Genomic DNA, 14,324 nt, shown 5'->3' with positions numbered 1-14,324 from the left:
GGACAATTTTTGGTTGAACCACATGTCTAAGTACTAGCAAATAGAATTGCATGACATTTTGTAATTATTGTGAGCAATTTTATCAATATAGTATAAAGAGACTCAAGGGATTTCTGTTTGCAGTCCTGAATCATCCGATAAATTACTTAAAGGCAAGCTTCTTTCAAATGTATTTTATAGCCTGAACAGGTAGTGAAAAAATCTCTATAACCACAGTTCCATTCCAGTCAATCAAATCCCTTTTATGTATCAATAGATTTTACAGCTGGTGATAAAATTGAATGCAGTTGCATGATGTATTAATTATTGTATTTAAACTTCTGTTGACACTCACCTATAATGAAGAGCATTTCCACTGCAATGTCGCTTACGATGGTGGAGCGTGCAGCTGTGACGGTATCATCGTAGGGTGTGAAGCTAACATTGTAGGGCACGGTGACAGCCACATAGAAGGTAGCCAGCAGAATGAGCCAGTCCCACAGGGCTTTGGAGACGCTGTAGTGAAGCAGAATGAAGCGCGACTTCTGCACTGCAGCCACCTTGTACTCTGGTATTGAAGGCTTGTCCATCATGTTCTGTAAGAGAACAGGTAGGGGCAAAAACATCCTTAAACATTTCTGTTGAAACAGACAATAAGAGCACATATACAGTCCCATGCACACACACATATACCACACACTTATACACATATAAACAGGTGGTTTGTCTGTTAGGAGTGAAAGTCCAATAATAACAGCCTCTTGAATTTCAAGGTTAAGTTAATAAATATACAAAAGACACAAAGCATTCTAGAGACACTGCATAAATGAATAACTTGATAACCAGATGCTCACGAGGTGGAGTGCTGTGATAATAAATGATAATCAGAGGGTCACTGCAGCGCCAAGATTTTGCAGAAACAGACAATATAAATGTCAACACCCTCTGTTGTGTTTTGACTGCTGATGACTCAGTATGGGAGGCAATTCAAGTGAAAAAGATATGGTAATGCTGCCAGTTATCTATTCTTGACAGCCTCTTATAGACAGTGATGGACCTTTTAAATGGCTGTGCAGTAATAATGCAAAATGACAGAGATATGACTCTGGTTAATGAGGGGGAAACGTATTACCAACATAGATGCTATATAATTTCATACATGACTTGACCTAGGCTTGATTTCATCCTTCCAAATGGCATTAGAGTCTTAATTCTCAAGTGGTACAGTACAGTGTTAGCTGTGCTACTATAAGGAAATGAGGGGAATTAGAGCATTGGCCATCCACTGCTGTTATTTTTGGAAACCTATTGCTTATTCATTCCACTTATTTCATTTTTATTAAGAAAATCCAATCACAGAAAATATGCACCGCTACTTCTGATGAGGTGGGGAGACCGTTCTGCACATAATGAGACTGCAGCTCTCCAAATGGGGCCATGCACTTGACACATAATAGCCTTAACAATGTTTAGGAGACAGGAGGAGAAGCTATTACCCCTGACAGTGTTGAGAGGGAAACAGAAAGGGGACATAAATGAGCAGTAATCCATCCACAAACAATCTGGCCACTTCACAAACAGGTGAGGCTGGAAACAAGTAGGCTGGTTAATGAAGTCTTAGGAGTCTTCCAAGTCCTGAGATTTCCTTGCATGGGCTCCAAAGCTGCATTGGTTGACTTGCTGGGAATATATCAGCTTTCTTTGAAAGTAACAGAGAGAATGGACAACCTTTTTTTGTTCTCCAAAAAGAGGAGAAATACCTGAGAACAACCAAACTGCAACATTTTGCAGTGAAATATCTGTGAGTGCATTCATTATACTCGGGGAGAAAAATTGTTCCCTGGCAAAACTGCGACTGTTAATGCAGCTTGACTCTAGACAATTTCTGGTGAAAAGATAAGTGTTTATCACAGTATCCCTCAGCTAGTGGGGTTTTCATGGTATCAAAACATTAGTAAGCAAAAAATCTAGCAGACCTTGCTGACTGCCATCAACAGCTGTGGTCACTTTAATGATAGTTCAAGCAATGTCAGCAAACGCTGGACTGTTTTCTTTTTTTTAATTTGCCTTACATCACAGAGGTCAGGACGCCCACCTGACCTTTGGCACTTGAGGCGGTCAGCTGAGCACATCCCAATGATTAGAAAAGAAAGCCCAGCACTGCAGGGACACGTGGGACTGCATGTCACACAACTAAAGCTGGTCTTCCCACTTCATTAACTCACACTGTAGCCTAGAGCTTGCTCTAACTACATCTCCCAGCATGCTTTGGGCTTTAGTGCTGACAAAAGCCTGTCCTTGATGGGGAAGGAGATACACATGGCTTACTATGTGAGCCATGTGTATTTCAACCCCTACACCCTTAAGCACAGAGTCTAGAGAAAACTATGACAGAGGATCCTTAGTCTTGAATTTATATTCCAAGTGTATTTCACTTGTTTCCCAGCAGCAGTGTGGCAGGAGTATAACAACCTCTACAACACAACAGAAACTCTGTAAAATGACCACATGACTGTGTGAAGTAATACTAGTCATCCTCCTGAACAGACTCTGAATTACCTAGTTCTTACTAAGTGATGGTACTGCAGTATATACTTAACAAGCTTTGCCATACGAAATTCATTTTCAACACTCCAGCATTCTCCTGCACTAAATTGAGTTAGAGTAGGATAATAAAGATAAAAATTACCTGTCTGAAAGTGTCTTTGTGACAGAGTGTGAGACGGGTAAAAAAAATTATAAGAAAAAAAAAAAGAAAGTAAGGGGAAAGTAAGATGTCAGAGTACAGGGTATGGGGCTCTGTCTTCCACATGCACCCAAAGAAGTACTTGCATCATAACTTAAAATGCCTCTGGATTGCACTATTTTTCTCTTTCATATCCCTTTGACATGTGCATTAAAGTGAAAAGAGGCATTAGTGGCTTTCCCCTGGGAAATGCAGCAGCTTGAAATCAAATCTGAGCTTCTTGTCAGAACGCCTTGGATTGGTTACAGTAGCTGATACACTGATGGGCTGACAGCATCAAAACTGGCAGAACTGACATTTAAACTGACATATAAACAACAACTGGGAGTGCTTGTGTTTTGGTAGGGAGCCCTAAGAGAAAGAACATTTCAAGCTAAACATGTTTTTGAGGAGGTGATGTATTTTGCTTTGGATCATTTAAAAAGGATGCAACCTCTACAAAAGCACACAAAGGGCTGTGGAGATGTGCAACCTCTGCTACCATACTTTCATTTGTAAATTATACATCTATACTTCAATTTATTGAGACTTACTTGTCACCTTTGTCTCTCTTTATGTTTATGTGTTATGGCTGTGCTAGAATTTAAAGATCTTTGTGTATGTCTCTGTTTTCCAGTATAGCGACCCCCCCCCCCTTCCTTGCCTGGCAGGCTGATGGGCTACAAATAGAGACCTAGTCAGAAGAGCAAATCTGGCTGGTTGTGGTGTGGAGGCAGAGGACCACATTTTTAGCTAGCTGCTACTGAAAAACACAGACAGAGAAACAAAGTGAAGGGAAGATAGAGGGGGCGACAGATAGAAGAAGGAAAATAATGGGAAAAAAATCATAGCGAGGAGGATGACAGTGAAAAGAGGAAGTATCTTGATTCTTGAGCAATGCCATAATATGAAAACACTCTGTTACAAGAAAAAATATCAGAAGAATCCGAGGTAAAAATAATTATTATGCAAAGAAAAGCTGCTGTCAGCATTATATTATTATAAATTATATTATTAGTCGTGCATTATTGTGTTAATAACATTTTAATATTGTTGCCAATTAAGAAGGTGCTAATTTTAACTTAATTATTAATTAATTATATAAACTGATGATGGATTTTCTATGTAAAATCCTTATCTAGTATGTAGCATTAGTGGACTAAAGAGAATAATATTTCTGTCTGAAATGTAGTGAAGTAGAAACTTTACGAAAAATGAAGTCCTCAATTTAAAGTAGCCCTACAAGTATTGTACTTATGAAAAATTAAGTACTGGAGGTTGGAGTGGATGGAGAGCTTCAGTATTTGAGCTTCACTAGAATAAGGGAGAGATAATATAAAAGTAGAAGAAAATGGGTGCTACAGAGTGACAGACAGTAAGAGGGAGAGACAGCAGGATCCCGAGGGATGAACCCAAAAGACGAGGTTACAGTGACAGATGGAGAGGGAGAGAAAATACGTAAAAGCAGCATAGAAAGAGAAGAGTGATTACAGCTAAATAAAAACAGGAGGAAACTGAAGGCACTAAAAAGGATGGGGAAGAGCGATAAAGAGTGCTACCATAATTGTTTCTAGCAACTTTCTTAAATAAAAACTTTATGAATGCTAATGACTTAGCTCACTAATTTCCCAGTCATTTTCTGTCATTTCTTATGTCAAGAAACCCCAGAGTGTACAGAATTGTTTCAGGTTACTTACCGGACAAAAAGATCTCCAATTGTAATCCATTGTTTTAAGATTTTTCCTTTTGGAGTGACTTTAGCGTTATTTTTAAACTAGGTTGTTTCCACATGCAGGAGTTAAGCTAGCTAACTGACATTAGGTGCTGTTGCCGTGGTTACCACACAGATTTGGAATGTGCTCTCTGTTTTCAACGGTTTGTTTCAACTGCTATTTTTATTTTTAGGCTTTTTGAAATGATGTAAAATATAATCCACGAGTTGCCTTTTCCCTTTTTTTTTTTATTTGTTTTTCCCATTCTCATTTTATGTTGCTGACTAACTGACTGACTGAGTGTTCAAATTCCACCATTGGTCAGCTGAATGCCACATGACTGAGTTGGAGTTTCCCCATTGGCTCTCTAAACTTTGCAAATGTTTTTTTTTTTTTTTAATCGCTGTTCATGACCAAAGAGGTAAAATTATCCAAAAAAAATTGCAAAAACAAACTTAGAAAAAAGAAAATGGACAATAACCCGCCTAGATTTATCTGGAGAACCTTCGGAGGACTTGATCCCTCGGTTGAAAACCACTGGACTTAACTAACTAACTTTACATAAAGTAGTTAAAACTAACTCCACCTTGACCTGAAACAACAGTAGAAAGCAATTCATGTATTAGTATTTAATTCTGTATTTTTACTGGGAATGCAGAACTTTTACTTTTAATGGAGTGTTTTTACATTAATGTATTAGTACTACTATAATTTCTTCCACACTCTTTTTCTGGATATGATTATATATTTCATCTGCCATTGCTGTTGTGATGATGGTGATATAGTTATCAGTTAGGAGGGAATTATTATCTAACATACCTATTTCTAATTCTGTTGTTTTTAATACAATGGTAATGTGACAATGCAAAATTTGCCAGAGTGCCACATGGCCGTACTAAACCATTTTGTGGACCCTGGTAAAAATAATCTATGTGCCTCAATTTACCTGCACCACCATCGCTTCTACTTTCTCTCTGTGTATTGTTGTTGTATCAAGTCACCTTAAAGTAAACAAATGAAGCTGATTTTATATATGATAATATTAAAACACTGGTGCCTAACAGTTCTTTATCGGTTCTTATGTTATTACAGGGTGTAAGGTTAGTTTATAATTGAGGACCTCCTTAAAAGCCCTTGTCTAAATTAGTTTCTGGTGACTCTGCAGACACTAACATTATGTCAAGTGTGTTGCATATCATTATCACATCTCATTCCAATGCATACTGCACAGTATCTGTTTAACGATGGTGAAGAGTCACAAAAGCAAACCAATATTCACAGGAATACTGTATATTTGAATTATATTCTCAATTGTAGATGTTTTTGTTTTCCATCCAAAAGCACACTGGTTGCCTAAATTTTTAATATGCTACATCACCACTTTTTCCGAATGCATGCTGCTGCTGGAAATTATTGTTTGTCGTTGTACTGCATGCTTGTATGCTACTATCACTCCCTAAGGGTACAAACAAATAAGGCAAAAGTGTTGCATTGTATTCATTTCTTTTACCATTTATTATTTATTTACTTTATATTTTTAGTTTTTTAGAAGGTAAACTATGCCAAGAACAAGATGCTCTTGCCATGGTCTACCTTGGCAAAGGCATTTCTAATCTCATTGGGAATTAATAAACAAATTTACCTGGTGGTAGAGGGACAATGAATGTTATGGAAAAGTGTAATTTCTGCTGGAGTGTGTGTACATGTGAAAAAGATGTGCAAGAGAACCAGAGACAGAGAGCAGGCTTCATATTAATGCCTATTCTTAAATTTCAAATTCCTGCATGTTGTATATCAGTATGTGTGAGAGTGAAAGAGAAACTGTGTTCTTGTGAAAACAGTCTCATGCTGAGAGTGGTGGCATAAAATTTGAATGATAAATACTTCGCATCTCATTCTGAGTGTGCTGACGTTCTGCCATATGTTTACCTCGCTCCCCTCAGAGGGCAAGCCATCATTTACTGTCTGTCCTGATGTATGTGTGAATGTGTTTGTGTGCCCTATTAGAACAGGTGTGTGTACGGTGCGAACGTGCATGGTGCCAGTGAACACTGCCATCTGTGAGTAGGTGGGATTGTGAAGCGGGGCAGCAGGAGGTTTGGTAGACAGTCGGGAGGGTTAGCACATTGATTCCCCAGGAAGGCACTTGCATGTCAGGTCTGAAAGCAACAGCAGCACTTTTGTTTCTAGAGACGTTAACAGGATGCAGGTCAGCTGCATACAGCTGGGTGATTATCTTTAACTTTTCAGAAAAATGTAAACAAAAATTATACTCCTTTTTGATTTGAACTGAGATCAAACATAATTTACAAGGCTGCAACTTGCTATTATGTCACTAAAAAAAAGGAAAAATGGAAATCACAATTTTCCAGAGCCCAGGATGACCATTTCATATTGCTTGATCTATCTGATGAGCACCTTAAGTTCCTTATTTTACGATGATATAAAACTAGGATAATGTTTGTATTATCTAAAAAACTAATCAATTATCATAATTGGTGGCAATTCATTTTCTGTTAGGTGACTAATCAATTACTAATGATGTCAGCACTAGTAATTTAAATATCTACAGTATAAAGTGAATGTCAAGTCCCTTGAGCCCATAGTAACATAACCACACACTTAATATGGTTTATTTTCTACTGAAAAAATGTGAAATGTTACTCTGACTTTCACCCTCTTTCTTTCTGTTATGAATGGCTAGTGATTTATCTGGAGCTGGCACATACATTTGACCAGTCACTGGAAAATTATAGCATGTTTGAATGATAAGTGTGAAGTGTCCAAAAGGTAATTTTCATGTCAGATTCTCATTGTGTTTTTGCAGGATTTAGCACTGAAGGGAGAAGGGGAAGCTCAACATTTGGTGTCAGATAAAGGGCATACCATTAAAATGGTACAGGTGCTTTGAAAAGGGTGCTATTAGATGGTGAAATTTTTCTGGGATTCTCAATTTTAATGATAAAACTACCTTAGTTTCAGTTAACTTAATCTGTCCAAACAAAGTTTTTTCATTTTTAAATGCTATTATTAACCACCTCAATCAGTCACACACGTCTCAGAGATTTTAAACTCTTTACTTTTTTTTTTTTTTTAATTTACTCCTGAAAAGTTCTGAATTGCTCTCAGCCTCCTGGGATAAAGTGCCACATTGTGAAGGACAGGTTTGAGTACAGACCCAGTTGGTGACTGAGCCTCTGCAGGGAGGGAGCGGGATTATCTCAAAATGGTGCTCCGCTAGAGAAACTGCTCCCATTTGTATCTGAGAGCAAAACGGGGGCTTGCTCTCATGAATAACATTGCTTGGAGTGTAGCACGACTTTATTATTCAAAGCCTACAAAGGCCTTTGTTCTGCAGAAATAAGACAAGCGACGATGAAACAGACCATAGCTAGGTCTATGTCACCACAACAAAAAGCCTCCTAAGGTACTTGAAACACAAACACACTTGAAAGACAGATGAGGGCACAGGAAAAATGACACTTATCTGAACAGGGTTGAAATCCATGTGGAATAAGCCTATTTTGTCCTATATCCATACATTAACCAATAGGTTGTACATATATAGGATACAATGTGGAGGCATTAGACATAGCAGCCTCATTTGGACCTGAGGGTAAAGGAAATGTAAGGGAACATGCTGATATAGTGACCTGTTTCCCAAGCTCCTACTGGTGAGGTGTTGGCATGTCCAGACAATCCCAAAAAGTGATGATGATGATGCTTCCAGCCTCCCCTATGACCAATAACACCTCACCAGCAGTGACAACTGCCTCCCAGCCAACTACTGCTGCCACGGTGACCTTGCTATTTGTCCATTTAAAGCCACCAAACTACAGTTAAAATGCAACACAAGCAAGATTAAAATCATTCAGGAGACTTAAAATAGTGATGTATTTTCCACACTCCGTGAATTTGGGTCAAGACTTCCCTCACATTGTCTTCCTAAAAACCCATCTTTTAGATATCAACATTAATAATTCAAGCTCAAGAATGAGGGCGCCGCATGTCTGAGCAATTCCTGACTGTATATTTTCTTGGAGGGCATGTCAGGGCACACATAAAAAAATACCATAACAAGCAACCACCCAATCAGGATGTATCTGAGAGTGGTAAAAGTACTCACGCCGCCCAGGTTGACCTCTCCTTTGCCTCCCCTTGAGAACTGGCTGGTGAGCTGGTACAACATGGTGCGTCCACGCTTCCTGGCCTGGCTGAAGTGAGAGCTGCTCTTCCTCCTGCACCTCTTGTCATCTGAAACTGTCACACAGTCCGTCTGATCAGCGCATGTAAATTAGATCATAAGGTTGTGTCTCAAGGAGAACACCTGATCACCATGAACTCTGAGAGGTGTTAATGCTGAATAATTTTTCCTTTTATTTTTAAACAAGACAAAAAAAACACAACCACTGTTATATATTTGACTTTTATTCGATTGGATTATAACAAAATGTCAGTCTATTTCCCCTGGCATAGTGCTTGGTATTTGTGGCAGACTGTGTCCAGGTTCCACCTGAAGACACACCGCTGCCCAAATCAAAGTCCCCATTGGAAAACATTGTCTGAGTTCAGTGAACGCACGCCAGCCGAAACAAAACCGGCGGGTAGAATGTGACAGTGATGAACAAGAGTGCACGGAGAAAATGAAAGCTGGGGGCCAGAAGATGGCACGCTCGTAAATCATGCTCAAAGTGAGCAAATAAACGGGAGTTTTTGTAAACAGAGCTTGTAGCCTACCCTCCTTCTTGCTGTTGTGATGGCCTTTCCCGTGGGTGTCGGTGATGTCCTTGAATGAGAAGAGGAAGAGAACCATTTCACCCTTCTCGTTCTTGATGGGCACGATGTCCAGCAGACACCAGAAGGCCATACCTGGAGCGAAACCAGAAATGTTCATTTAGTGTACAATTTTTTTTCTCCTCATTTGTTGAATGAAGGCAAATATACAGGAGCAGGTGTAGTAATGTTTGAGCAGGCAGGCCAGACTTGGGCACAGTTTTAAAGAAATTAGTTAAGACTCAATGAGTTAAAACTTGTGTTTAAAGCCATTGTTCTTGACAATAATTAACTGTACATTAATAATAGTTACACCGTTTATTCACTGTAATGAATGAATGCCAATTAGACTTAAAGTTTTAAATAGTCTAACATCGAACTATATCAAGCTGCTCTCTGTTACTAAAATGAATGGTTTGTCTCTTGCTCGTTTTGTGTCTCTTTGTAGTAATTTTGTATCTCTTTATGGTCGTTTTGCACCTTCTTTGTAGTCATTTGATTGACTTTCCTACAAGAAACATTAAGTCTCACATCTTCATACAGATGCTCTGGTCCAAGGGGCTGTAACCAGTATGTCCATTCTGTTATCCATCCATAATACTAACAAGCCAACTACCTGCCACTGTCCGACTCTGGTATGGGGAGGACACCAAGGGGTTACCAATCAGATTCCCATGGGAGCCTGTGCCATCTCTCTAGCCCCACCCTTGTGAATGTATTTCCATAATGACTTCACTCTTTCATGCCATGTCATCTCTCACCATGTCTGAACTGCAGACACTTGTCAAGTATGGCATAGCCTTTCTAAAAATATACCTCAAATTAGATATGGATCATGTTCTAAAGGATTGTGCACAAAGAGAAAGAGGAAGTCAGGGGGTTGGTAATAAAAAGTCAGGCAGAGGAGGAGCACCATAGATCCAAGACCTTGCCATAACCCAGAGCGCTCATTAGCAACTCTGCAGAAACTGTGTGCTCTGCCACCAAACAGATGTTTCACATCTCCTGTAGTGTCCCCAGTGTGCTTGTGTGTGTGTGTGTGTCTGAGTGTGTGTGTGTGCTCTCGCTTATGTGTACTTGTGTGTGAGAAAACAGTGTAGATGCTGCTCTTTTAGCACAAAGCTGTTGGTGTAAGCTCAACAAGAGAGAAGCTATTTGTGTGTGTTTTGTGCTGCACACAGCAGGCACACACACAAGGGTGGCTTGTGCATCCACTGAATTTCTTGAGTGTCAAACTTTATCACGAAATATAACTGCCATTTAGATGATATCTTAACAAATAGATTGCTCCTCTTTCTCTTTCTCTTTCACAGCTGTGTTCTCTTTTTCTCTTCCATGACTCTTGTGCCTGCAGCTACATTCTATTATTTCCTGGTATATTAGAAACGATTGTGTCTTTCCCCTCATTAGTTATAGTGGCATTGCCATATTCTTGCTAACTGTACTATAAACAAGAAGAAGACGAGAAGAAACAGCTTTTTCCAACTGTAGTGCAGATTTGTTGATCCATCAGAGTAATTAGTGGTTCACACACTGAGGCTGTTGCAGGTTTGAGTCTCTCTTGAAGAAACATAATCCTGTAGTGAGACTTAAACGCTGTTGTGTGTTCTCTTTCCATGCATGACCTCTCATTTTCTTTGAGTCCAAGACTTTGTCAGGAGGATTAGCTAGAAGTCAGAGGGAATAAGTTAAACTCAGGATTTAAGCTACTGTAATAAACACACACACACTGTGTACTGCATTAAAAAGTTATGATTAGCCTTGGAAATGCGTATTAGAGAATGAATTGAAGCTTGTTATTCCACCACACCGCACATTTTGAACTTATGCTGAATTAAGATAAATCGACTGCTGATTTTTTTCAACTCAATCTGATGGTCTTTAATAATAAAGAGCACTGAGGAGCACTGACTCTACAAAATAGTGTGTATTGCACTGCTGAACTGCTGTATCCTATTTAAAATTCTGCATTGCTGAGGAGATTCATAATTCAGCCAAAAAATATTCAGCTCTCATCTAAAAATAAATGTGCACTTCATGATGTTGAGAACAAAAAAATAAAATCCCACAATGTAAATGTCGCTTCAAAAACTAAATAGGTTATCACAGCATGATGAAACCTGAACAGAATCTATGAAAAATAAAAAAAAGTCTTGTTCAGTTTGATCAACTGAACAAAAGATGACAGGACTGGTAATTGCTCCTTTTGAATGAATAAAACTATATACTGAGATCTACAGGTTTTGTATAAACACTGTGGCTTTCCTCTTTGCCATGCACCCACCGTTCTTCTTGTAGAAGTGGACCTCAGCCTGGTACTCCTCTCGGCCCTCCAGAGCCTTCTCCATCTGCTGGGCCACATGCTCGCTGGTGTCGGCCCCGTACAGGAAACGGCAGCTGCAGTTCTTTTGCATAACCTCAGTCCTCGTGAAGCCCGTCAGTTCACAGAAGCCGTCTGAGCAGTAGACGATGGGGTAGCCACGGTGGCCTTGGGCGTTACCCAGCAGGAAATTACTGTCTGTGAGGGGAACATGAAAAGTGCATCATGTTAAAGTCTAAAGTCCGGTATACAGTCTGGTACATAGTTTGTCCTTTGCACTAGAATCAAAGTCTGTTCAGCTCTTTGAACTTTTGTCAAAGCTTTGCAGGCTTAGTTCAACACTTGCTTACAAGTTCAAAGTAAACACAAATCAGACTTTGATGTGGACTCAGTATCAGGCTAAATTAATTTCCCCAGGTCATCGTGGTCAGATTTCTAAACTGAGTTATGTTGCTGTGGTTATCAGAACTACTGTTGTGGGCGGTTAAGGGAATTGGTGTCTTGGGCTGCAGATGGTAAGATATAAAAACAGCTGACTGGGGTATAAAAAGGGCACAGAGGTTAGTAATTGATTCATACATAACTCCAGCCTTACTTGATTGATTGCATGACGTGAACCTTTAAAAGACTTGACCCTTGAATTTAAAAACTGATTGGATAATAGATGAGTGCCGGAAAGTGGAAAAGGGACATATAACTATAAATGGGAATTTGAAGGAAGGAGAAGATGTGACAGACTTAAGATTGACTGGACTTTAGCCATAATTCTTTCTACTCTCAGAAAATAATGTGATCGAGGTAACCAGACACAGAAAAGAAATTCTAGACCCTCTGTTTCACCACTTGCTTGTAAAAACATTTGAATCCTTATAGATTGTGCTTTTGCAGCAGTCACATCAGTCACATGATCCCTTGTCCAGCCAACCCAACTGACATGTGAAGGAAATATGAAGACATTATCATTAAGTTGATTGATTACACTGCAGTATGTGCAGCATTTTAATGTAAAATACAGATGATCAGAAGCAAATGGCAATTAAATTACCTTTGCATGGATGTTAGTAGGAATTCATACATTGCATAATTTAGGTACATTATGTGCAATTCATTTCATATGAAATATACATGAGCTCATAGTGTAACCTCTACTGCTCTTCTTTTACTACAATTTACATTTCTTTTCATGAATTTTTTTCATATAAACACAAAATAAATATATATTTCACACTAAATTACATCATGTGCCTCTAGTTTATGAAAACAGCTTTATCTCAAATCTTTATTCAGGCTCCATGAAGGATTGCACTTTATTTCAAAATCCAATAAAATGTCCCCTCCTCTCATGTTCTTTCACCTGTGCGTTGCATGTCTATCTCAAGGTACTGATCTTATGGCATGCTTATAAAGCTCTGGATAGAAAAATGCAATATACCTCCACGACCTGACGAAGATCCATAAGATCCAATCGTCTAAATGTCAAATTAAAGTGGAGGAATTTAGTCTGGTGTGCAAGTATTTACATCACGTGAGCCACGTACTGTACTGTATGATGAGGATATTTGCTCTATACTTGTGCTGCTCATTCACCACCACAGACTCTTTGCTTTGTCTCTTCATTGCTTCTTACCATGCTCTCAGCACCATGGACAGTTCTCCAGCAGCAGGCCTGTAGCCTGTGCTTTTTTATTTATTTATTTATTTTTTTTATTGCTGTATCTTGTTAAGTTATGTCTGCAAGACGAAAACACAAAGCATACGATCTCTATTCTGGGACCTCATCCCAGTGACTTCATAGTGCAGCCCTCACATATTACACACATATTAATCTTGGTAATAGGTATTCTGTACATTAACGTCATATTTTCCCTCGGTGGCTAGAAGCATGGGACCTTGATGAGGTAAAGCAGGTTCTTGCTGCAATGTGGCTTCTTATATGACTGCCAGCACTACCAGTGGAAGGAACTTTGAAATACAACACATTAAAAGCAGTGCCAAATACAAAGCAGAGTACTCAGTGGTGCTAAGAAATAAAAACTAATTGATGGACTTCCACTGACGTCCACTTCATTATTTTTGCTGTTTTTGATGAATGAATCATATCCCAGTAGATGCTGACCTATACAGACAAAATAACAGCCTGAAGCTTGAAAAATTACCAGACAGCTGAACCAATTCTTCTTAACAAATCCATAATGAGTTTTAAACTTTGGATTGCGTTATACTACCCTGTTATTTATGCATCCCAGAAAGTAGTGCTTCCCAACCATTTTGTCTGACATACAACCATTTTAAATGGGCTCAAAAGTATCCCTTCATCACACCCTTTTGACTTTATTGTTGTGCAGATACATGTGTTTGGGGTGGATCTGTGGCTGCATAAATGAACTCATGCATGTCAGTGATCCCAGAATTGCTGGTGTTAAAGTTTGGTCTATTGTTTTTCCTTTCATACTTCTAACACTTGAAGTAATAAAAGCAGGACATTTCAGACATGTATCTATCACTTTTTACTAGTTTTTATTCACACTCACTCACAACACATACTGTAGTGCATTAGGCCTATTTTAGCTGGAAGGGCATTGGTTATTGTGACAGTAAATGTGATCAATTAGCTTAGCCACTCCACAATCTTTCCTCATACCCTCTATTTACTGCTAAAGTATCTCTTGGGGTTCAGGTACCCTTGGTTGGGAATCACTGGATTAAAGCCCTCTACACTTCTATCTATTGGATTAGGTGTAATTACATACTTAAGGAAATATCCCTGCATATATATTTGCTAATTAGTTTCAAAAATCAGTACTGAGGCATCAAG

The 14,324-nt window shown here is 38.9% G+C and overlaps 1 protein-coding gene across 2 annotated transcripts in view; it reads right to left on the bottom strand.

Annotated features, from left to right (window-relative positions):
- Nucleotides 1-14,324, bottom strand: part of kcnh4b (potassium voltage-gated channel, subfamily H (eag-related), member 4b) — a 35,951-nt gene that overhangs the window by 15,041 nt on the left and 6,586 nt on the right. Inside the window, exons 2-5 of one of the 2 annotated variants that reach the window (XM_071463111.1) lie at nucleotides 11,474-11,707; nucleotides 9,122-9,285; nucleotides 8,543-8,662; nucleotides 335-575 (exon numbers count right to left, since the gene is read on the bottom strand). In XM_071463111.1, the coding sequence (XP_071319212.1) occupies nucleotides 335-575; nucleotides 8,543-8,662; nucleotides 9,122-9,285; nucleotides 11,474-11,707 (759 nt within the window). Of the gene's footprint in view, nucleotides 1-334; nucleotides 576-4,401; nucleotides 6,582-8,542; nucleotides 8,663-9,121; nucleotides 9,286-11,473; nucleotides 11,708-14,324 lie in introns of those variants that run through there. The other variant, XM_071463110.1, reaches the window with a different exon arrangement.

This window comes from Trachinotus anak, unplaced genomic scaffold (genome assembly GCF_046630095.1).
Source record: "Trachinotus anak isolate AG129_WGS33_773 ecotype Australia unplaced genomic scaffold, CSIRO_AGI_Tana_v1 ptg000025l, whole genome shotgun sequence".
In the NCBI taxonomy this organism is placed as follows: Eukaryota; Metazoa; Chordata; class Actinopteri; order Carangiformes; family Carangidae; genus Trachinotus; species Trachinotus anak.
This window is presented reverse-complemented; position numbering and strand designations above follow the sequence as displayed.